The 23557-nt window shown below is 41.3% G+C and overlaps 1 protein-coding gene across 3 annotated transcripts in view; it reads left to right on the top strand.

Moving 5' to 3' along the window:
- NELL1 (neural EGFL like 1) overlaps positions 1 to 23557 on the top strand; it is a 279798-nt gene that overhangs the window by 55678 nt on the left and 200563 nt on the right. For all 3 annotated transcript variants that reach the window (XM_058806260.1, XM_058806261.1, XM_058806259.1), the window contains exons 5-10: positions 3379 to 3475; positions 9976 to 10048; positions 10290 to 10372; positions 13940 to 14074; positions 14895 to 14997; positions 18338 to 18411. In XM_058806260.1, the coding sequence (XP_058662243.1) occupies positions 3379 to 3475; positions 9976 to 10048; positions 10290 to 10372; positions 13940 to 14074; positions 14895 to 14997; positions 18338 to 18411 (565 nt within the window). The remainder of the gene's footprint in view (positions 1 to 3378; positions 3476 to 9975; positions 10049 to 10289; positions 10373 to 13939; positions 14075 to 14894; positions 14998 to 18337; positions 18412 to 23557) is intronic.

Raw genomic sequence — 23557 nt, 5'->3', positions numbered from 1 at the left:
CCTTTTTTTTTCGATAAGCAAAAGTGGGTGAGATATAGGACTCTGTACTTTAACATAACTTTGTAGATCTTTTTAGAATTTCTTTAATACTCGGATGTTATTCTAGGCCTCTGCAAATAAATGAATTTTCCAATAGTGTGATATGGTGGATTTGACACTGGCTGGACACCCAACAAAGCCACTTCATTACTGCTTTCCTCAACTGGACAAGGGAGAAAAGAAGATAATGAAAGGCTTGTGGGTCTAGGTATGGGCAGGGAGAAATCACTCACCCTTTACAGCTGAAAACTGACTACTCGGGAAAATGAGTTCAGTTGGTTTGGTTAAATCACAGTAAGGCAATGAGAAGTAAAACCAAATCCCTTCCACCCACCCTTTTCTTCTCCCTGTGCTTATGTCACTCCTGACGTTCCTCTGCCTGGTCCCCACAGCTGGCACAGAGGGGATGGGGAATGCAGCTCCAGGGAGCACCTGCCTCCCCATGGAATCTTCTGTCCCTCCTCCTGCCCTGCCCTGGCTCTCTGCAGAGCTGCTCCTCTGTGTTCTCAGTCCTCTCCCTGGCTGCAATTGCTGTTGCTCAGTGACTTCCCTCCCTTCTCAAAGGGTTATTCCAGAGGTGCTGCCACCATCAGTGATGGACTCAGCCTTGCCCAGTGCCGGATCCATCCTGGAGGCAGCTGGCACTGCCTGTGCCAGCCACGGGGGGTGTTTCTGGCTGTGCCAGCCACGGGGGGTGTTTCTGGCTGTGCCAGCCATGGGGGTGTTTCTGGCCGTGCCAGCCATGGGGGTGTTTCTGGCTCTGCCAGACACGGGGGGTGTTTCTGGCTCTGCCAGACACGGGGGGTGTTTCTGGCTGTGCCAGACACGGGGGGTGTTTCTGGCTGTGCCAGACAGGGGGGGTGTTTCTGGCCGTGCCAGCCATGGGGGTGTTTCTGGCCGTGCCAGCCATGGGGGGTGTTTCTGGCCGTGCCAGCCATGGGGGTGTTTCTGGCCGTGCCAGCCATGGGGGTGTTTCTGGCTGTGCCAGACAGGGGGGGTGTTTCTGGCTGTGCCAGACACGGAGGGTGTTTCTGGCTGTGCCAGACAGGGGGGGTGTTTCTGGCTGTGCCAGACAGGGGGGGTGTTTCTGGCTCTGCCAGACATGGGGGGTGTTTCTGGCTCTGCCAGACATGGGGGGTGTTTCTGGCTCTGCCAGACATGGGGGGTGTTTCTGGCTCTGCCAGACACGGGGGGTGTTTCTGGCTGTGCCAGACACGGGGGGTATTTCTGGCCGTGCCAGCCATGGGGGTGTTTCTGGCCGTGCCAGCCATGGGGGTGTTTCTGGCCGTGCCAGCCATGGGGGTGTTTCTGGCCGTGCCAGCCATGGGGGTGTTTCTGGCCGTGCCAGCCATGGGGGTGTTTCTGGCCGTGCCAGACAGGGGGGGTGTTTCTGGCCGTGCCAGACAGGGGGGGTGTTTCTGGCTGTGCCAGCCATGGGGGTGTTTCTGGCCGTGCCAGACACGGGGGGTGTTTCTGGCCGTGCCAGCCATGGGGGTGTTTCTGGCTGTGCCAGACACGGGGGGTGTTTCTGGCCGTGCCAGCCATGGGGGTGTTTCTGGCTGTGCCAGACACGGGGGGTGTTTCTGGCTGTGCCAGACACGGGGGGTGTTTCTGGCTGTGCCAGACATGGGGGTGTTTCTAGCAGCTTCTCACAGAAGCCACCCTTGCAGTCAGTACAAACCCAATAGCCATGGCAACCTGCAACATGAAAAATCACTGATTGCACTACGCGAGCCTCTGGCAGAAACACGTGGAGTGGAAGTGTGAAGGGAAGTTCAGTTGATCAACTTCTGTGTCGCCCTGGTTTTTTAAGATTTCTAAGCCTTCTGATGTTTACTTTCTTGTAGTGAACTTTCTCACACGCTTGCTGTAAATAACTGATTGTTCTGCATCCCTTTATGGAGGAGGAGAAAGTTGATGGACTGGTGGTCTGTCCAGTGTCATTGGAGAGGTGGCACTGTCACCCTCCAATCCACTGTCACTCTTGGAAAACTATAAATGTTGGAGACAGAAAATAAACTTCCCTTTTTTCTTCACCTTGAGAACTGTGGTGTTTGTGTCCTACAGCGACACCTCTGTTTTTTTTAGTGGCTGTTTTTCAGGTTTGTTTTAAAGCCATAGCTTTAAAGAAAGAAAAACAATTTGACCACAGATAATTTTTTCACCACAGATAATTCCACCTCTTTGAGCTAGGGGTTATGTCAGACTCAGACTCTCTTCCCTTGGCTGTCACAGTGCTGTCATTGTATAGCAATGCATACTCCCTGTAAACTGGCCAGTAATAGAAATAGATTTCATCATCTCCTCCATAATTCTTATTAAGCATGCTATTTTTGTTATGAAGCAGGAAGTTCATGGCTCCCTCTGATGTGACATAGCAACATGAGAACCCAGGATCAGTAACTCTGGCCTTGAATTTTTCATGTTCTGGAACAATGATGTCATTGTAGCGGTCTGTGTTCCTGGAAAAGTTGTTATGGAAACTTCATTACAGTTTTTCTAAAAATAAACAAACAAAACCCCAAGCAAAACCTGTTTAGAACTCCACATACTTCGTTAATTTTTAAATTGTGTTACAGCAATTTTTTCATCAGGTAATTTTAGAGATTTGGTATGCAGATTGTTGCAGTCATGTGCAAGTTTATGCAGTACATAAAGGTTGTTATGGACCTCATATCACTTGCTGTTGCTGTTAGATACCAGGCCTGCATTGAAAGGTCCCATTCTGTGCCAGACCTGTGCTGGTGACAGACACAAGGTGGATGTGCAGAAGAGGCACCACATGTGAGCACCCAGCCTGAGGAAATCCAGTAACAAGGGCAGAAAGTTTTATGTGCAAGGAATGGCACAGATGTAGAGGGGGAAAAGAGGGGAGTGGAGTGCCATAAAGTTCTTTTGTGAAGTCTGTTCAAAATTCTAACCAGTCTGAAGGCCTCAAGGGGCTGTTCGATTTGGTTGGATCTCGTGTGTGATTGCACTTTTTCTCTAGGGTAGATTTTTAAAGACATCCCTCGTCTAAGATGGACCTATTTTATTTCTTTTTGCCCTACTGTGGTGGATTCTAGAGCTGTTATTTCTTTAGTCTAGTGCTGCACAGCTGCACAAGGAGAGTTTCAATTTTATGGAGTCTTCATACATTTGTGATTTTAATTTTTTTTAACTTTAAAGTTGCAATATACTTTCTTCACCAGAATCAGTAATAAATATTGTGTTTAATGAAAAATTTTAGGGGTTTTATTTTTGGTTCTGTTTTTCATCTTTTATTGTTACCTGATTTTGTCAAGGAAGTTTTCCGAGGAGAGAGAAAATTCAAGTAAATGCAATGTCTTCCCTCTGCAGGATTTATGAACGTGTCATTGATCCCCCAGAAACAAATTTGACACCTGAAAGCAATTTATGGCTTGGACAGAGAAACAGGAAACATGGTTTCTTTAAGGTAAGCGATATGAAATGGCATGTGAGGAAGGAAATTAATAATAGTCAACAAGGTGCTTCCAATCAGTTGGCTTAGGTTCATGAAACATGATATACATGAAATTTGGTAGGAACTGTGGACAGTTTGTAAACAGCTTGTTTACAAGGTGAAAGTTCCTGATGTCTATTCCAGTTTTGGCTAACAAGGCACAGTATGAGTGTTTGTTGTGAAAGGAGTCCATAGAGCAGCAAGAGGCCAATCTGCCTATCCTCAATCTGGGCATGGATTTGTTGCCAAGGTGATTTACCACCCACTCGCTTTCCATGTGAAGCTCTCAGCTCCTAAGACAATTTTACAGTTTGCCTGTTTTCTGAGATGTCCCCAGATTTCCAACAAGCTAGGACAATTACACTGAACTTATTTCAGCACAGGAGCTAGGAATTTTAATTGTGAAACAGAGGTAAAAGCCAACGTTTGACTTAAATGTTAGTCTGAGGGTTGCTCTGAACCTACAGTGCATTTCATTCTCCAGCAGCTGAGCTGTCAGTGTGAAGTGAAATTGATAGTATTATTTTATCCTACAGCTGTTGGTTTTTTACCTCAGCTGCTTGCCACTATTCCACAGATGGTAAACATATGTTTATAGCTACATAGGAAAAGGAGGAAGTTATATTGGAGTCCCCATCTTAAATTCTTATTTTATGCAGGCAGTCAGAGCCTCAGAACTCTGGGATATTATATGTTTGTAAATTAATATTTCTACGTCTTAACACTTTGGAAACAGCAGGGTAGCTAATGATATGCTAATGAGCTGACCATTTTTATTGATCATAATGAAAGCAGACAAGTACCTTACTTTGCTTTATGTGTGCTTGAATATTTTACTAACTTTCTTCAGGGCAGAAATATAATTGGTTGTGTTTTTTTATCCTGCTTGAGAGTTCCAGAAATCTTACTTTTTTACGTTTCTTGTTGCAAAACTTGGGATTTTGCCAGTTTGTAAAGAGTACACATCTCTTTCCATATATTTATATGCTCAGCAGGATTTCCCTTTCTTTTTCAGAGCAATTTGTTTCACTGTTTTAGCATATAAAAAAGTAGATATATTTTCCTTAATGTAAACAGAGATCTGCAGGGAAATAAGAGCATTAAAAAAGAATTAGCATTTTTGTATGTGTGCTGGAGCCATGAAAATGTGTGCAAGGAAAAGCAAGCTTGTTGCGTGAATAATTTTTTTTGGTACCTTTTGCTATTGATCTTGATACTGTTCATTTTCTTACCTCACCACTCATTCCAGTAAATTGTGCCTATCTGTACCTGTGATCTTCATCTTTTGTGCCTCCAGTTCTCAACTCTATCCTGCCACAGCGGGAAGGGGGATGGAGAGGGAACAGCCTGCGCTTTGGGAGAGGGGACACTGAGCTGGGCAGTGCCATTCCCTAACCAGGACAGCCCTCACTGGTGGCTAAAGTGTGGCAGGAGGGGTGGAAATAACAAGAGTCAGAGCTGGTGGATGATTTATTTGCTGTAAGCATCTGTGGTATGAGTTGTGGAGCACTGGCCACAGTGTTGGCTTGTTCATGGGGATGTGGTGCCTATCCCTGTGTCTGTTCCCTAATGTGCCCCTCGCAAGGGTCTTCTGCAGTGGGTGTTGGGAAGGATGAAAGCTTGGCAAGGAAGTCTCACAGATATGGATGCTTGGCAGGAAGATTTTTGAATGTAGAGACTGATGAAGGAATAGAGATGGAAGCAAGTTTTGATATAGAAGAAAAGAATTGCTGAGCCAGTCTTACTGGATAACCAAGGAGGCAAAAGGTGTGTTTTCAACAGCTTTTCACCCCCTTTTCCTCCTTCAGGCCTGTTAAAACAGCTTTTGAGAATTTGTAATTTCATTTGGATGTTAAGTAAAGTATGCTCTTGTTGCTATGTCTGCCATGTTTTCTCAATATGATCTACAGTACTGTGTTTAGAGTCAGGACAGAGATTTCTAGGAGTGTTATTCAGAGATCTGCCTTGAGGGGGAATAATCACGAGTGTCATAGAATGTTGGAGAAATTGGGCTGGTATTTAGAGAAATTCTCTGCTCCAGAGCTTTGGGAGTTCACCCCTGAACAACTACAGGACTCTGCTAAAGTGACAGTACTTGCAGGAAGAATGCTGGTGGTGACTCCAGACTGGAGCAACTCAAGCAAAGGCAAACCCCTCCAAGGAATTCTTTTTGCTCAAGGACTTGGGTCCACTTGGTGGGTAGGGCAGAGAGATAGGGAAACACAATGTGTACCACAAGGGGATTTGATTTTTGGATGAGAAAATGTGCTGTTGATCTGTACATATAATATTGGCTGCTGGCACTGTCCCTGTGTGCCATGGCTGCCACGGGCAGTGAGGATGGGCTGCTCCACTCACACCAACCTGAGCTCTGGGGCAGCAGCCCTCCTGTCCTGGGAGACATCCAGGGTGGGTAGAACCCACAGCCATGGACTGAATGAGCTCCACAGACACCTTGGAGGGAGGGCCATGGATATGGAAATGATACCTGTGATTGTGTATTTATATATGTATGTAGTGGAAGGTGGAGGATCCAGGTGGGACCTAAGTGGTTAGAATAAGGGGTTATAGAAAATTAAGGCTGTTGTGGTTTATGAATGGCTTTCCCAATTCAGTACCCTCCACCAAGACTCTCTCAAATCACACCTTGCTCTCTCTCACTCCTTCCCTTCCCCATTCTCACTGGGGTGGAATGGAGTTCAGAATTAGCAGCACAAAAGGTGAAGATGATGGGTATAGATAAGAAAAATTTACTGGAGTCATGAGATAAGAAAATGAACAGTAACAGCAACAACATTATTAACAAAAGATATAGGAGAATGAATTATTTATACATTCCTGATAATAGATGGTACTGATGTCTCCCTCCTCCACATTTTCTTGGCCATAATGAACTCCTCCTCCATGGAACAGAGTCCCTTCCCCTGCCTCCTGCAGTGGTGTGAGTGCTGTAGAATTTTTATTTTTATATATATATAGAAAAAAAAATATATAAGATTATAACATATATAATATAATATTACAATATATAATATATATATTACATATTATAAATTATATGTAAATTATAATATATATAAAATAATTCCCATGTCCCAGCCATGCTCTCTCCTGGCTACTGCAAAAATTAACCCTGTGCTGGACAGAGCCAGGACAGCCAAACAAACCCAGCATTTGTTTCAGGGCTAAGGGCTGATGATAACCATTATCATCACGTAAGGAAGCTTAAGAAAAGGCAACCAAAGGGAGAAAAAGATTGATGCCAGATATCTATGGAACACTCTCTAGGATGGATCTGATTGCTGGCAGGATCAGAATTATCTGCAAAATTTGTTTTATTGCTGAGGAGAAGCCTTCCTCCTAAGGGTGCCTCCAAAGAGCTAGTGCAAAAATGAGCTTATTAATGCCTTGGTGAGAAGGTGATTTATGTTGCAAGACAGTAGTTTTCATAACTACCAGAGCAGGCTCTATTGATCCTGCTTGTGCCTGGGAATTGTATATGAGGTGCCTGAGAAGCATATTGCTGTTTTTATTGCACAGTATCATGTGTATAATTTATGTAGTCATATGGCTATAATTATATATATAATAATATATGTATAATTATATATATATGTAATTTTATATGTATATTATATATAAAATTATATATAATTATATATATTTTATATATATTACATATATGTATATAAATATATAATATATATTATAAACTATAGATATATATTAAAAAATATATAAATATAAAATTTATAGCAAAGCTGCTGGCATGGCTTTGCCAGGGCACAGGAGTTTCAGGCACATCTGCTGGTGCCACCATGTAGAGCCTTCCCAGCCCTGGCCAGGGCAACTTGAACAGCTGTGTAGATGATATTATCTCTGTGGGAGAAATAGGTTTTAAAGAGGATGAAAGGCAATGGAGGAAATGAAAATGCACAAGTGGGGAGCTCATGGAATATATGAGCCTTTCCACAGAATGTGGGAGGACTGTTCTATGTGGTGGATATCTGCAATTCACTGGGCTTTTTGCATTATGTCCTCATGGGATGGGATTGGTTTTTAGTGCTGCAGAACCTGAATTTCATTGTGTAGCTGGTAATCTGCCTGCACCAGATGAAGGCTCTTCAAGCTAGCAAGTCCTGATGCTGAGCTGAAGCTTGGGATGTCGTTAGCCAAATGTTTTCATTGATAACATAAAGGTAGTGTCTGCTTGGGAAAGGAAAAACTGGAAAGATTTTGACTACTGACATCACACTGTTAGGGACAAATCCATGCTCTTGGCAGCCCAGACTTAATGCTGAAGCAGGAATAACCCGAGTTTTTTCATATTTGTTACAATAATTATGGCTTTAATAAGTGTTTGCCTACAATGAAATTTTTCTATTAAAAAAAATACATCAGCAAAATTTCTGCCCTTGGAAAGTTTACTTCTTTGTTTGATCATAATAATTCATTTTCAGATGTTTTGTGGACCTAGAAGTCATCTATGTTAGTGAAGTTCATATTCGTATGTTATTACATGGTAATATGCTTTCATGTGGCCAAAAATTAAGACACATAAAATAGTTGTGTTTCCTCTTCAGGCTATGTCTAAATGCAAATCTGTCCAAAAGACAATTGAGCAGTGTGACTGATGCAACAAACACATTTGAAGATGCACCTAAAAAGAAAAAAAGGCTGAAGAAGAGAGTCACTTCTTTCTGGATGGTGTCTCATTAGCTAGGCAATATGGTGTGGTGAAACTCTGTAATCTCATTTACTCTGGGTTGAGCTTTTCACTGCAGAGGCTTAAGTGTTGAAGTGTATTTTTATGCCTCACCTTCTAATTTCTCACTGATGACTGCTGACAGAAAGTGTGCAAAATGGCTTTCAGGATGTTCCATTTCCAGTTACAGTATTACTTATTACTTATGGTTTCATTATTCTCATAAGTGAAAAGGTTAATAAATGTGTATACTGCTGCAAGAAAGACAGGGTGATCTGATTATCTCTGCTAATATTTTCAGTTAATATTTGATCATGAGACACTAAGCAGGAAACAGTGCTTGCTGATTACATTCTGCTCTTTGAACACATGAGCATGGAAATGTGACTTGCCTTGCCAGACTTTAAGGACTCTCTGAGGCCTCTATTTATGGGTGGCATGTGAGCAAGTGATGATGTCCTTGCCCTGCAAAATTCACCGTATTGCAATTTAACTGAAAATTAAAGCACAGTCTGGCAAATCAGTAATTTAATTAGATAATAACTGCTGCCATGATAAAGTTCTTTTCAGTTTAAAGAAATTTTTGTCTGTGAGGAGGTAGAGCTGTGTCACAACATGTGATTGTTGTCAGGGGAAGTGCAAATGTCAGCACTAGAGGTCCCTTGATTCCCTTGCTCCTCTCCCTTAGTGGCCATGACATTATTAAAGCAGTGGATCCTGTGAAGTAAGAACATTGCACAGCCACAGATGCAGCGCATGTTTCATCCTGAGCCTAAAGAGAACAAACCAGATCTTCAGCATTTTCTGCACTGTCTGAAGTGTCTGGGGTGCTTCAGGGCCCAGGTGTGCAGGGGCACTGGGTATCTGCAGCTTCCCCTGGGAAGGACCTTTAGGTCCTGCCTCCCCCAGCCCTGCTGGTGTTCAGGAGCCCCAGAGAAGCTGTCCCTGTCCTGCTGTGGTTGAGGAGCCCTAAAGAGGCTGTCCCTGTCCTGCTGGTGTTCAGGAGCCCTAAAGAGGCTGTCCCTGTCCTGCTGTGGTTGAGGAGCCCTAAAGAGGCTGTCCCTGTCCTGCTGTGGTTGAGGAGCCCTAAAGAGGCTGTCCCTGTCCTGCTGTGGTTGAGGAGCCCTAAAGAGGCTGTCCCTGTCCTGCTGGTGTTCAGGAGCCCTAAAGAGGCTGTCCCTGTCCTGCTGTGGCTCAGGAGCCCCAGAGAAGCTGCAGTGCCCTCCTGCCAGTCCTGCCCAGGGCATCTCTGCCTGCCTGGGCTGATTCTGCCTGGTGCCACAGTTACCCCACTGTTGAGATACAGAGCTAGGGGGCTTCATGGAACCAAGTGTGAACTTACATCTGGCACCAGGTACTTGTCTTTTCAGTGTTTGATTTCACAGTCTTACTTGGTTAAAAAAAAAAAAAAAGTTTTGCCGTGTTTTATTTTGTCTTTTGGAAAAGTGTGTCATCGGCTTGAGCAATGGATATTACTGCACTGTATTATTGCACTGCTTTTTTCAGCAGGCTCACCCCACTTAAAGGGTTTAAGCAGCTTATATTTGGTGATTACAAAAGAGAAAGCAGTATTATCACTGTAATATTCCAAACACACAGAGACATAGGAGGAGTTCTATTTTGTTCACCTTCAGTTATTTTCCTCACAAGTAGAGTAAGCTGGTAATTTTTTTGTGTATCCACTGAAGAAATGACTTGTGAAAGAGGTTGTACAGATTGAAGTGAATGTTTGTAATCTGTATTACCAGTTTTGTCTTCTTTTGCAAAGGGTGTTATTCAAGATGTGAAAATCATCTTTATCCCTAATGGATATATAACACAGTGTCCTAATCTGAATCGCAGTAAGTAGCAATCTTTTTATTGTCTCTAGTTTAGATTTTTCATACAGATTGTTTCTCTGCTTTAAAAATAATACTTTCAGGCTTGTTATTTTTGCATGTGCTGACTTCCAGAAGGCAAGAATTCTGTATAAACAGATTGCGTTTTATGTTCAGATAAATCTAGTGTGATAGATTGTTGTTTATTTATGGGTTATTGTGTCTTTCCTTCTTTTCTGTTTCTTTTTAATCTTTCTCTATTGAGCATGCCCAACCTGCAGTGATTTCTTAAGTCTGGTGCAAGGAATCATGGATTTGCAAGAACTCCTGGCAAAAATGACTGCAAAAGTAGGTACCTAAGCTTTTTTTAAGTTGCCCCTTTCCTTCCTTAAGACAAAGATGAAAGTATTTATTCTAGATGCCATTTCTTATACCATGAAAATGAATCTAAATTTTCACAGTGGAGCCAATTTTTTTCTTGCTGTCTGCAGTAGTCTTGTGGACATAGCTCTGTGGTTGTTTCTTAAGCTCAATGATGAATGAAATGAAAATGCCTGTGAACCTGCTGACTGTGCTGCCCTTGACAGCCCCTTTGATCAATGGCTTTTATCAGTGTTTGTATCAGTTTTCATCAGCTCCAGGTGATGTGGTGTGTGCTTGGGTTTGTGGTTTTTTCTTTCTTCTTTCCCCCCCAGCTTTGGATCATGACTAGGGTGTATGGAAATCTATAATGTTGGGGTTTTTTTTTTTTTTTGGTTTGTTTGAAATGTTGGAAGTTTTCTTTAGGTTCTGCTCCTACAATACAGACAACCTCAGTGTTAAACCAAGGCCATTCAGCAAGGCTGTGCTGAAGTTTTGGGGTAGGAAACTGTGTTTTAGAGGTGACCAAACCCCTGATCTGTGTTAGAAGGAGAGTGAACCATCTGGTTTGTGGTAGAGGGATGTTAATTGTCTCTCTTGAAACAGCACTTACATGTTGCTTGCTTAGATTTAAGTGCAGATGCAACCAACCTGTAGATGCCCTTACTCCCAATGTAGTCACTGTAGGAATTTCCAAACCAGGATTTGCATAGCAGTGCTGCTTGTGTAAAAAAATGATTCTTTTTAATGCTTCATGATTCTTCAAATGCTCTTTCCCTTCCCCACAGGAAAGGGGAAACTGTTTTTTTTTGAGAGTGACTGCATTATGCTGGCAGTCCTCTTACTCAGCTGACATGCTTTGGACAGGCTGGATCCAAATGAAAAATGTGAAGCTTTTAGTTCAGTTTTCTGCTTGTACTATGAAAGAGAGGCAATTATTTTGAGCCCTGCTGGTGGTATGAGCAAGTTCCAATTATGCAGTGTACTGAGTAACTTGCTTTCTCTGATGTTAATTATATTTTTGCTTGCTAGTACTTTATGAGTGGAAGCAAATAACACAGTATTTGTACTGCAAAGACTCTGCACTTTCATAAAGTGGTGCTGGCATAATCCTTCATTGCAAATTCCTTTTCTGTAACAGCAGTCCCCTGATTGTTTTGTTGCAGTCATTTCCTGTTGTCCAGGCAAAATGCAGGCTACAGGAAAGGAAATTAACTTGGTAGAAAAAATAAAATTAAAAATAGGGGGTCTGGAGGTTTGTATCTGCCTTTGAAGTCCTAACCACAACAGGCAGGAGTGACTAATATAGACACAGGTATATTTTGTGGGGATGCTGCATGTCAGGGCTTTGAAGGGCTGCCTGCAGAGGTGCTGTGTGGCCTGGCAGGTGCTCAGAGAATGCCAAATAAAGAAAGCACACTACAACAGGCTTGCTCATGGACAGCATCCCTAGCCTCTGATCCTGCTCCAGGAGATGCACAGCATGGACACCATGGTTTGGAAAAGTGTCTTGGTGTCTCATTGCTGCCTTTAGGCTCCACTGTACCCAGATTTCAGCTTCTCTCTCAGTCTGTGTTTGGTTCCAGCTGCATCACAGCATTGAACAGGGGAGCAAGTGTTGTTTGCCATCAATGTGTTGCCATCAATGTATGTGCAGTTTATAGAAATTAAAATTATAGAGGCTCAGAGCTGGGAAGGAAACATCCAGCTACTGGTTTCAGGCTCCAGTAATTCTAGTAGCTGTGCAAGTTGTGCAGAATGAGAGCAAGAAAGGGAGGCTCCCTGCTGTGATATTTTCTGAAAAATCCTCTTTGCCCAGGATTTTCTCCTGGGTAGCTGAGAGGCCTCGGAGAGGAATGAAAACAATGATTATCTGATTGCTGCTCCTGTGTTTGCTGCTTTGGAGTGTGGCTTGGGCATTGTTTACCAACAGGTGAATGTTTGATTGGTTCCATGTGAATTGCTTTTAATTAATGACCAATCATGGTCCATCTGTGGTGAGGCTCTGAGGAGTCACGAATTTTTATTATTCATTCTTGTTAAGCTTTCTGATATAGCCTTTCTCTTCCTTTAGAATAGTTTTAGTATAGCATAACTAATATAATATAATATAATATAATATAATATAATATAATATAATATAATATAATATAATATAATATAATATAGTATAATATAATATAGTATAATATTGCAGAATATAATTAATATAATATATAATACACAATATACAATATAACATTATATATAATACATAATATAAAATATATAATATAATGTAATCTAATCTAATAATATAATATATCTCTAATAATATAATATATCAGCCTTCTGAGAATTTGGAGTCAAATTCTCATCTCTCACCCCATCCTGGGGACCCTCACAAGCACCACACCATCCTGTTTGGGCTGTTCCTCTCCTGAGTCTGGTGGGCTCAGGGTGGGACACAGGGCCCCTGTGAATGGTCCAGCAGATTGTCACAGAGGGCTATGAAAGGAGCATTTGTGACTTGTAGCAAGCTAACGACCCTTACCTCCTCTTCCTACCTGTGCTTTGTGAAGACATTGCTTTTAAAGACTAATAAATCCTAGCTTTTAAAGCTTATTTTATTTTTGTCATAATTTGAATGAATTCGGAATGTCTCCAGTAGATATGTTGAGTTGATTTAATTTTGTGTCCTTAAATAGAGGCACACTGTATGTCAGGGTGTTACAGTCTGGCTAAAATGTTAATTTGCTGCAGGAGAAAAGGGTTGTGTTACATTGCAGCATTCCCCACTGGGCCAGAGTACTGTTAGTTCCTCTAAATATAATGGCTAAAATAATTCATGTGGCTTTAACAATCTGCTGAAATCAGTCTGGGCATCTCCTGCATTTCTTTGAGTGGAATATAACTTCTTTTGGTAAATTATGAGCTTCCACTAGGGTGTGCTTTGTATTCAGATGTGTTTGTTACATGGAGACTTCCAGCACAGAAATTTCTACTGTCTTTCCTTGCTGAAAGTCAAGAGGGTTCAAACTTGGCTTTAATTAAAATCAAGAAAAATCAAGCACTTGACTTCATTTATGGACTGGGCAATCTGGTTTATCATGGGTTTATACAGCCAGGAATACTTTCATGAATCACAAAATTTTCCCGGTAGGTTTTGATTTTTTTAAAAATTTCTTGTATTTATTTTGCTGGAAAAAAATTTTTTTGAACAGAGGCCTGTCATCTTTCAGTTATTTGTACAGGCAGGGAAGGAATGCACATATTTACTGCTCAATGTTAAGCTTGTATTTCTGTTGTAACAACAAGGAGTGTTCAGAGCTAGCCACAAGCTCAGGGTTTGCTCCAGGAGCATGGTTTCTCCATTGATCACAGTGTTGGATGACCATGTACCAACTCCATCAAAATTGGGGCAGTAGGATTAGTTTTTACCTGCTGATTTCCTGGTTCACTGTTTCAAAGGTTGTGGTCAAAGTTGGTTTTGCTAAAAATAAATGTACTGGTTTTTGCTTTTTGAAATCATGTGTTTGAATTGCAGAAATCTCATCAAGTTACTTTCATTTATAGTTAAATTATGCAGAAACAAGGCTGAGTCAATTGGAAGACTGTCATTGTGAGAAGACTTGTCAAGTAAATGGATTGATCTACAGAGACAAAGACTCATGGGTTGAAGATGATCACTGCAGGAATTGCACATGCAAAGTAAGAGTTTCTGGAGAGTTTGAAGGATAGGATCTAATGAAAATGTGAAAATGGCCTTTGAATACATAATGTTCATTCTGAGAGTTCCTGTGTTTTTAGTATGCGTCTGGTGGCAGCATGGACAATAGAGAGGGAAGTGGTAAAATAAATAAAATTTTGACATTACTTATTTGTAAGCTTCATACATAAAATCTGCCTTCCCTTGACAATGCTTTCTTCCTTGTTTTAATTATAGCTGTGAGGACTTTGTGGTTTTGGGGTGAAGGAGTGGCATTGTCTGTGTTTCTTTGGAATTGTTTTCACTGCAGTAGCTTTTTCAAAAAGGAGGCATTATCTTAATAGTATTCATAGATGCTTAGTTGCATCTTGCATGGTAACAACTTGCAGATTCGTTTTCAACGTTTATCAGACTGAAAAATACAAGGGACGGAAAGAGGATTAGTATGCAAAACTGGTATCTTTGAAATTATTTGATAAATATCTGAAGAGAGCCTTTGTTTGCTCAGGAAAATAGAAGCCTGGTTGTTAAAAAACCCAAAGATGATTGGAACAGCATACAGAAAGTAGGGCTTATGTTCTTGACTTATGTTTTCCAATTGATGTGTTTTGCTCTGGGTTTGGGGGCAAAATCAGTAATACGTATCAAAATACTGAAGGCAGTTCACCTTCAGCTGCACTTTGATTCATTTTGCAGTTGGGTGGGATTAAATCTGCTGCTGAAGGATAGGTTTGTGATCCAGAATGGTGTTTTCATTTACTGGAGTTGTTCTCAGTGGTGTGTATAAAATGCAGCTGATTTCTGTCCTGCCCCCTTGCTCAGGGAGGAGCTGTGGAGTGCAGGAGGATGTCCTGTCCCCCTCTGGAGTGTCCCCCCGATGCTCTGCCCGTGCACGTGGACTCTCAGTGCTGCAAGGTGTGCAAGGGTGAGTACAGCACACACACCTGGCTGCTTTGCCTTCTTGTCCTGCCCCCAGGCACCTTTTGGGATGGTTTTCAGAGCTCCTGGTAGTTCAGGTAACACAAGCCATAGTGGCAAACGTGATTTAGGAAGAAAATGAATAATTGCTGAGAAATGAACAAGCATTGCCAATTTCTAAGGTACTTTTTTTACCTATTGTTATATTCATCCTGTTGGGGGCTGGGAAGGCTGACTTGGCTCCAGTTGGTATCTCCTCTTGATGTGTTGAGGAGCATCAAGCCTGTGATCTGAACTTTCTTTTGTGATGAGTAACTAACCAAGCTGTTATCTTTTTGCCTGTCTTTTATTTCAAGTTAAAAGGCTGTTCTTTAAAATAAACATGACAGTATATCAGACCCTGGCTTAATATCCCTGTGTGGAGCCGTAGTTTACTGTAATTAATTTCCAAATAAATTAATGAGAAGAAAGAAAAGCTAAGTACATTTTGTGATTGGTGTTATTATCAGCTTTCAGTTCCTTTTAGTGGGAATGAAAGCTGTTAAGTAACATTCACGGAAGGAATATTCAATATTTGTTACTTTAATAGTAGTACAAGGAACAAAGGCAATTTCTGTATGAAAATTTTAGCTGTATACTAATGCCAGCCATACCTTAAGAAGCACAAATTCTCTTTCCCCTGATCTGTTCTGGAAGATGAGTAAACTTCATGCATGAGCTTTTCAATAATTTATTAGGACAGGGATGTTGAATTATTTTAGGATTTATTAGGAAAATAATAACACATTTTTAGCATTCTGTCACCCTTCTTCAGTCATTGAATTCGTTAGTTCCATGTACAAATATCCTTTAGCTGTGATCTTGCACTTGCTCTTGTTTCTCATGTAATCTCATTTCTCTGGGCTGTATGTCAGCATGAATATTTTGCATACTAAAAGATGTTCATGAACAGAGTACTTGGGTGGCAAAGTGGTCATGCTGGCCTGTATTATTTGTCTCAAAATATTTTTATTTGTAACACTGAAAGTCTAGGGGTTTTTTTCATGAAACTGGATGTATGCACAAGAGTCAAAATCTGACACAAAGAAATTGTAAGGCACAAAATTGTAGAATCAGAGTATACCCTCATGAGTGAACTGTTCCTGTTATTTGTAATGGGAAGATGAACAATCAAACTTGCCTTTTGTCAGTGATTGGCACAAACTTGACTCGTTATTCTGACAAGAACTCAGCGTGTCAGTCAATGGGAAGGGACGTGTGGAAGTTGATTGAAATAGATTGTAAATGCCAGCTCCTTGACAAAATGATGTGCTAGGACCACAGTTGGTCACCTCGAGGTAGATAGTAGTAATTGCAGAGGTTTTCCAAAGAGCTGCACTGCAGGTGTTATTTTCTCTGTGCTTTTTCTATTTAGCTCTGATAGAACCATCAGTTGTAATTTGCTGTCTCTAGGGATTATTGAGTGGCTGGGTTATTGAACACTTTCCCATCTTAGCTAAGGGTTAATGAGCAAAGCTCTAATGTCTGATATGTTAAGGGGTTTAGGCAGTTCAGTTTTGATCCCCGCCACCTTGTGTTAGCATTTCAAATAATATTTGGCAAAAGACTATAACTTTAGATATAATTTTTCTGAATTGTACATTAACTTTTCAGTGTGTCCCTTCCTGTGTAAAAAGCAGTCATGTCAGGAAAACAGACAGAAAGAAGGAAATGTCTCTATTTCAAATTCTCCTAAAAATAGTTACTGGGATTCCTAATTTAAACAAAGCTTCCTCATCTGAAGTTTTCTTTAGAAGTGAGATCACAACAAGTAAGGCATAAAAACTAGGGCAGCTTTTGAAAAACAGAGGAAACTAGGATGCCAAAAGGAAGACACCTCTTTTTAAATGCTTTAGTGATGATGAAAACTGAGTTAGCCTGAAAATTGTAAATCTTTTTTTTTTTTAAGCAATGAGCATTTTCACAAAGAGTCATTAGAAGCAAATTTATGTCTAAAGGTTCATGAAGATTGATCTGTCAGTCTCTTCTGCTTAAAATTTGGGAATCAATCTGGCTGTGACAGTTGCTGCTGTGGAACTGTTGGCATCACCTGTAAGGGGGACACACTTGCACCTGAGTGCTTCCCCTGCCTGGGCAGGAGGGAAATTCAGGTAAAACAGGAGGGAAATTCAGGTAGAACAGTCCTAGAGTGTCTATTGAGAACAGACTGCTCTGAACACTTGCACTGTGCAAGTGCCTTGACTCTCAAAACCTTAAAGCACTGTTCAGTTGCAGCATAGGATTCACACCTTTTAGCTTTCCTTTCAGGGTCACAGGTCAGACTTTTAGTGGCCAAGTACAAAAAGAGCTGAAATAGCACAGCAGAAAGTTATTTTATCAGTGTTTACCATCGATCTGCTTTGTAATGCAGGGCGCTTTTATGGTGGATCCTTGATTTGTGTGAGATCGTAACAGTCCAGCTGCTCTCTTTAATTGATGGATTTACTGTCCTTCTCTGCAATTGGAATTTAGACCTGTAGTTGCATGGGGACTGTGGTAATTCTGGTCATAATTGACCAAGCTGTTTGCTGCTGTGGCCCTGATGCCCGTTGCCTTCTTCATGGTGGCAGGAGTCCCAAGCCAGGTGACTTTGCCATGAAGCGAGCGAGGAATATTCCAGTCTGTTGGATCATTTGTGGAGCCACTTACCTTTGGCAGAAGGGTCAAAACTTCAGGCAGGAGTTTTGCAGTAGGAGTTCTCAGTTTTCTGGGAAAGTCCTACACATTTCATGTGTGCCTGAAAAATATTTTGCTGAAATAGATTTTTGCAGTTTGTTGATTCAGTAGTCATTCATTGAATCCAATCTGTTCGTGCAGTCCTCCAGTAAGATGAAGGGTTCACCTTTGGGCCCACAAAAAATGTGAAGGCTTAATTGAAATCTGTGCTTACATTATTCTTGTGATGAACTGGATGCTAATAAATGTCTCCAGTTCTTGAAGTGAGTCATGAAGACCTCTAGTAACACAAATACTGTAACTACTCTACATGATGTTGGTAGTGAAAACATTTTCTATTGAATGATAGGTTATTTAGTCCAGGACATATTGTTTATGCTCCTATTCCCTCTCTCTAGTTTGGGCAAAGAGGCTACTTTCTCTTAAAATGAATTTATTGTTGGTTACTTTGTTTGTAATTATATGTGATACTGACTTCTGATGAAAGCAAAATGAATCGTATTTTTAATGTATTGATTTTTTTTCAGTGTGTGTGTATACTGGTTTTACTTCTTCGTTATACCTTGCATTTATTTGCTGCTTAAACACTGATTTAATGAATTTTTAATCTCCCTCCTCCTCTTGAATTACAGCAAAGTGTATCTATGGAGGCAAGGTGCTAGCAGAAGGTCAGCGAGTGTTAACCAAGAGCTGCAGGGAATGTCGAGTAAGTTTCAGCTGTATAAACCTTTCCTGTTTTTATATGTATCTGTGGTGTTCAGAAGTGACAGTGAAAAGTTAGTGCATTTCTTTAGGCTTCCTTCATGCAAATGTGACATCTGTTGTCTCAAAAAAGGTGACCTTGAAGTCACTGAAAGCCACAAATACGAAAACAAGGCAAGAATATGACCCTTGCAGGATAAGAGAAATATGGGCAAAATTATTTGGAAGAATGTTTTCTCTTATCTCTGCTTTCATGAGCTATAGAAAAAAGTAACAGCCTCTTGGGCAAATTACTTTTTTCAGCCAAATTGCTAAAATCTGAAGCAACCTTCTTGTTACATTGTGTGAGATACTCTGTATTTTCCCTACTGTTGTTCAAACTATATATAGCTCTTCTAGTAACTGAGGTAAATTACAGAATATTGGAGTGGACTGAATTCTTTTTGGCAAATTCATGACATTTGGGCTATGACAGTCAGTATTTAAGAGCACAGGTGAATGGAGATCACCTTAGATCTGTTCAGGGGGGTGTTGGTGAGTGTGCATTGGAAAAGATTACAGTGATCTGGTTATTGTTGTGCTTGGAGCTCAGTGTACAGAGTAGCAATTTTCTGTTCACTAATGGAAATGGACAATAGTTGGTTGCAGATGTTGTGAAAACAGCTTGTTATGCAGAATTACTTTGCTATTGTTCCTGTGGAGCTGTATGGGGTGCTCAGCGCTGCCTGTACAAATAGGTGGGCAAGGTTGTTGCCTTGGAAGGCAGACTAAGATGCCTGTCATTTATAAAATGACATAGAATGCTTATTTGAGAGTGGAAGTACGTGTATAAAATGAGAACAGGAGTATTTTCAAGTTAAAGTAAAACCAGAGAGGGTGAATCTGAATTGTGTCTGTGGAACATCTCTGTGCTATAAATAAGAGTGTTATATTCATCATTAGGAGTATGATAATACGTTCAGGAAGATTAAAAGCAAATACCAACCATCAAATGAGTAAAATAATGAAACCAGCTTTTGTATTTTGCTTATTGTTAAAAGGAAAATGATATGGCAATGTTAATTACAGTAACATTGGAGTTGGTATTTGCATCTCAGTTGACAGTATTGATAAATATTCAAAATGGCATCTGTGAATGTTACACCATAAAAAATCATTTGATGCATGCCTCTAGAAAAACCCCCACAATCTGAAGTTATGTTCACAAGTGTACTTCAACAAAATACTAAACCTCACTGGCCTGGGGAGAGTTTTTAAGAGGATGCTTGCATGTGTTTCTGTGGGCTGGTGTGTCTCTGTGCAGGAGGTTCATTCAGTATGTCTTCAGCATGACCTCCTAAACCTGACCTACTTGTCTGCTGCCTCAGGTGGGAACGCTCCCTGGATGAAGGATGAATGGGGATGAGTCAAACTGTGGCTGTGTCATTGTTTTCTGTCCTGTGTGGACAAGGTGTGGTGTTGTATGAGAAAAGGAGGGACTTTTCTCATACAAAATTTAATATGGTTTAATTTTCCAGACTTGAAACACTGACATCAAATTTCAAAAGCTGCTGATCCATGAAGGAATACAGTGGAGGGTACACATCTACTGTCAATGTAATAGTGTTGATAAAGATAACTTAAAAATCTTTGTGCCTGTAAAGGAGGATATATTTGTAAGTGGTGTAATGTCAACAAGATTAAATTGAAATTTCACATTTCAATTTTTATTTAATGATGGATTCCTTATTCTTTGCATAGGTACTTATCCAAACTTGGGGCTTTTAACTTGTATTGATTTTTCCATCTAAAAAAAATAATACTGCTGATGGATCCAGCTAGATCAAAGATTTTCTTTATCAGGCAGAGAAACCTTTTTTTAATTTTTTCAAAACTAATCCAGACTAAAAATATTTATGATGCACATCCTCTTAACCATAAGCACAGATGTTATTAATGAACAACCATTCCCAGCTGGAATCCTGCCCACAAGCACTCTTTAGATGAGTCTACAATGACAAAAGGAGCACATAGGTATTTCTAACAACCATGGAACAGTTCAGGCTGGAAGGGACCTCTGGAGGTCACTTTGTCCAGCTCACCTGCTTGAGCAGGGTTACCTGGAGCCAGCTGCCCAGGACCACGTCCAGATGTTGAGTGTCCCCAAGGATGGAGAGTGCGCAGCAGCCCCACGCTGCAGGAGTGTTTCCTGATGCCACATGGGCCCTGCTGTGTTTCACTTTGTGCCCTGGGCCTGCTCCTGTCACTGGGCCCTGCTCAGAGGAGCCTGGCTTCCTCCTCTTGGCACCCTTGGGTACTCACATGTGTCTGCAGGATCCCTCTGAGCTTCTCCTCTCCAGCCTTTCCTCCTGTGAGAAGCTCCAGTCTATTATTTATCCTCATGGTCCATGGCTGATCTCTCCCAGCTTTTCCATCCCTCTCTTTTGGTGAGAAGGCCAGAAAATGCAAGTGTGTATGAGCTTTTGATAACTGCACCTTTCTGCATTCAATAAGTGTTTGATTTTTTGTTTGTTGGTTTGTTTAGGGCTTTTTTTTTTGGGTTTCACTCCTATGGTGATGTGGGCGATTGAATGTCAATGGGAACTTTTTTTGGAGTGAGAATTTGCAGTTGATCAGCTGCCTGTGAATGACATGATGGTTGTTCATAAACAAGATGACATGCTTGACAGCAAAGGGTACAAAAATAAATGCCTCTTCATTAATGCTGGGAGCAGGCAGTCACAGAGTGCCATACAAGATGGACAGGGCCCACAGCTTTCAGGAAGGTCGACTAAAAAGTTTTTTGTAAAGATAAGGAACGATGTGTGACAGTGTTTACAGGGGTTCTTGGATGAGGGAAGAGATGAGGATCTGACTCCATGGTTTAGAAGGCTGATTTATTATTTTATGATATATATTACATTAAAACTAATCTAAAAGAATAGAATAAAGGATTTCATCAGAAGGCTGGCTAAGAATAGAAAAAGAAAGAATGATAACAAAGGTTTGTGGCTCAGCTCTCTGTCCAAGCCAGCTGACTGTGATTGGCCATTAATTAGCAACAGCCACATGAGACCAATCACAGATGCACCTGTTGCATTCCACAGCAGCAGATAACCATTGTTTACATTTTGTTCCTGAGGGCTCCCAGCTTCTCAGGAGGAAAAATCCTAAGGAAAGGATTTTCCATAAAAGATGTCTGCAACAATGATGTACTTCTTCAGGGTGACAGCTGAGGCTGCTGTTTGAAGCTGTGCCCTAAGAGAGTGATCAATACTCGCTCGTTGGGCTTAGGAGTGATACTGCTGCATGTGGTGCTCTCCCTGAAACCACAACTCTCACTTCCCTGGGTGGGATGGAGAGAACTGGAGGTACAAAAGGTAAAGATCATGGGTTGAGGTAAGAACAGTTTATTGGAATCAGGAAGGACATAAGAAAATAAACAGTAACAGCAATAATAGTAATGACAAGGGGTACAGGGAAGAGGTGATCATTTCACAGGGAACAACAAGACCCAGCTGCTCCCTCTGGGCCCCAGCAGCCTCACCGCAGAGTGAGGTGCTATAGGACAGCCTCCTGTCCTGGCCATGCCCCTCCTGGCTGCTGCAGAGATCAACCCTGTCTTGTCTGGAACCAGGGCAGAGATAAATTCAGACAGGAAAAAACCCCCACCAAAATAGCCTTATCTGAAATCTTGCAAATAATTTTTGAAACCGATCATGTGAGATGTGCTGTTTATTGTTCAGATTTTCACTGCATGTCACTGATTAGGCTTACATCCAATCCTTTTTTGTATGTACTTACCTTGGTAATTACAAGAAATTTAATTATGTTGTTGTAAATTTTTGACTCCAGATCTCATTCTTTGTGGATTGTATGTCACAACTGAGGCTTGATAAATATATTCCAGAAAAAAAAAGTCTTTTTGGCATCTATTTCTATTCACATTCTATGACTACTACATATGTGAATTGAATATAAAAAGGAATAATTTTTCTAAGGCTGCCTGAAGCAGTAATTCTAAAGTGTGAACTCTTCTTACTTATCTCAGTGGATAAAATCTGAAATCTGATGATGATAATTCTTATAATTGGATCTGTACTAGTTTATAACAAATTAATTTTAACCCAAAGAATACTCAACATGGAAATGTTTTAATTGTTTTAAAACTTAATTACAAATAAGTTTAATTTGTTTTCCCAAGATGCAAATTCTGCAGAAAATAGAAGACTTAAGGAAATAAAATCTTACTGTCGTTAAATTAATGGAATTCTCAATTTGTGTAGTTTAATCTCCTTGTGAGTCACTGAAGAAGCGGTGAGCTTGGAATAAATTTGTCTTTAGCTTTTTGACTCATCCTGACACTCATTTGACTTTCATACCATTTCTTGCCATATTTCTCTGGCCAGATTTATTGTCAGTCAACACTTTTTGTGGTGTGCTGACGTACTTTACTCTTTCTGCCGTAATTGTCCTGTCTGAGCTTAAATAGGCAATGAGTTACAGGCAGAGCTGCTCTAGCTGCTTGTGTGATAACGGGATGGTAAGTGATGGCTCCGTGTCTGGTTCTTTTATCACCTTTGATCCTGCAGTTGCACAGACAGCCGTGGGGGATTCCTGCCTCTCCCCTGTGGAACTGAGATCAGGAGGAGACCGAACGCCTCCATTAACTCCACTGCTCTTGCTCTGATGATGTGTGCCCTCTGTAGCTGCTTTCTCTCACAAAAATAAGAAAAGCAGATGCCTGTGGGGGTTATTTTAGCATTATTCATGACAGCAACTGGTGCAGCTTGCCAGTGAAGGCAATGGCCCTGCTTAGCCTGGAGATTGCAATGTCAGGGCAGTGACGGGCGGCGGTTCCAGAATTACAGATTTGCATTCCCTGGCTCAGCTGCACTCCCCAGCTGGAGGTTCTGCAAGCTGCTGGGCACCTCATCTGTGCCTTGTGGACTCAGCAGGCATTTCCTGAGCGTGTAGGTGAGATCTCCTTCTGGAGCCTACAGGGGCAGAGCTGAGTTGGTGAGGTGAGGTGGCAGGGCTGGTGACCAGCAGAGGTTTTTACCTGTGTGAGCCTGTGCTACAGTGTGCTGTGCCCAGTGTTGTGTAGCTGTGAGGGCAAGCTTCGGCACTGGGTGTTTCTTCATGCAGGGTGCACTCACAGGTAATTTCAA

Source organism: Ammospiza caudacuta, chromosome 6 (assembly GCF_027887145.1).
Source record: "Ammospiza caudacuta isolate bAmmCau1 chromosome 6, bAmmCau1.pri, whole genome shotgun sequence".
NCBI lineage: Eukaryota > Metazoa > Chordata > Aves > Passeriformes > Passerellidae > Ammospiza > Ammospiza caudacuta.
This window is presented reverse-complemented; position numbering and strand designations above follow the sequence as displayed.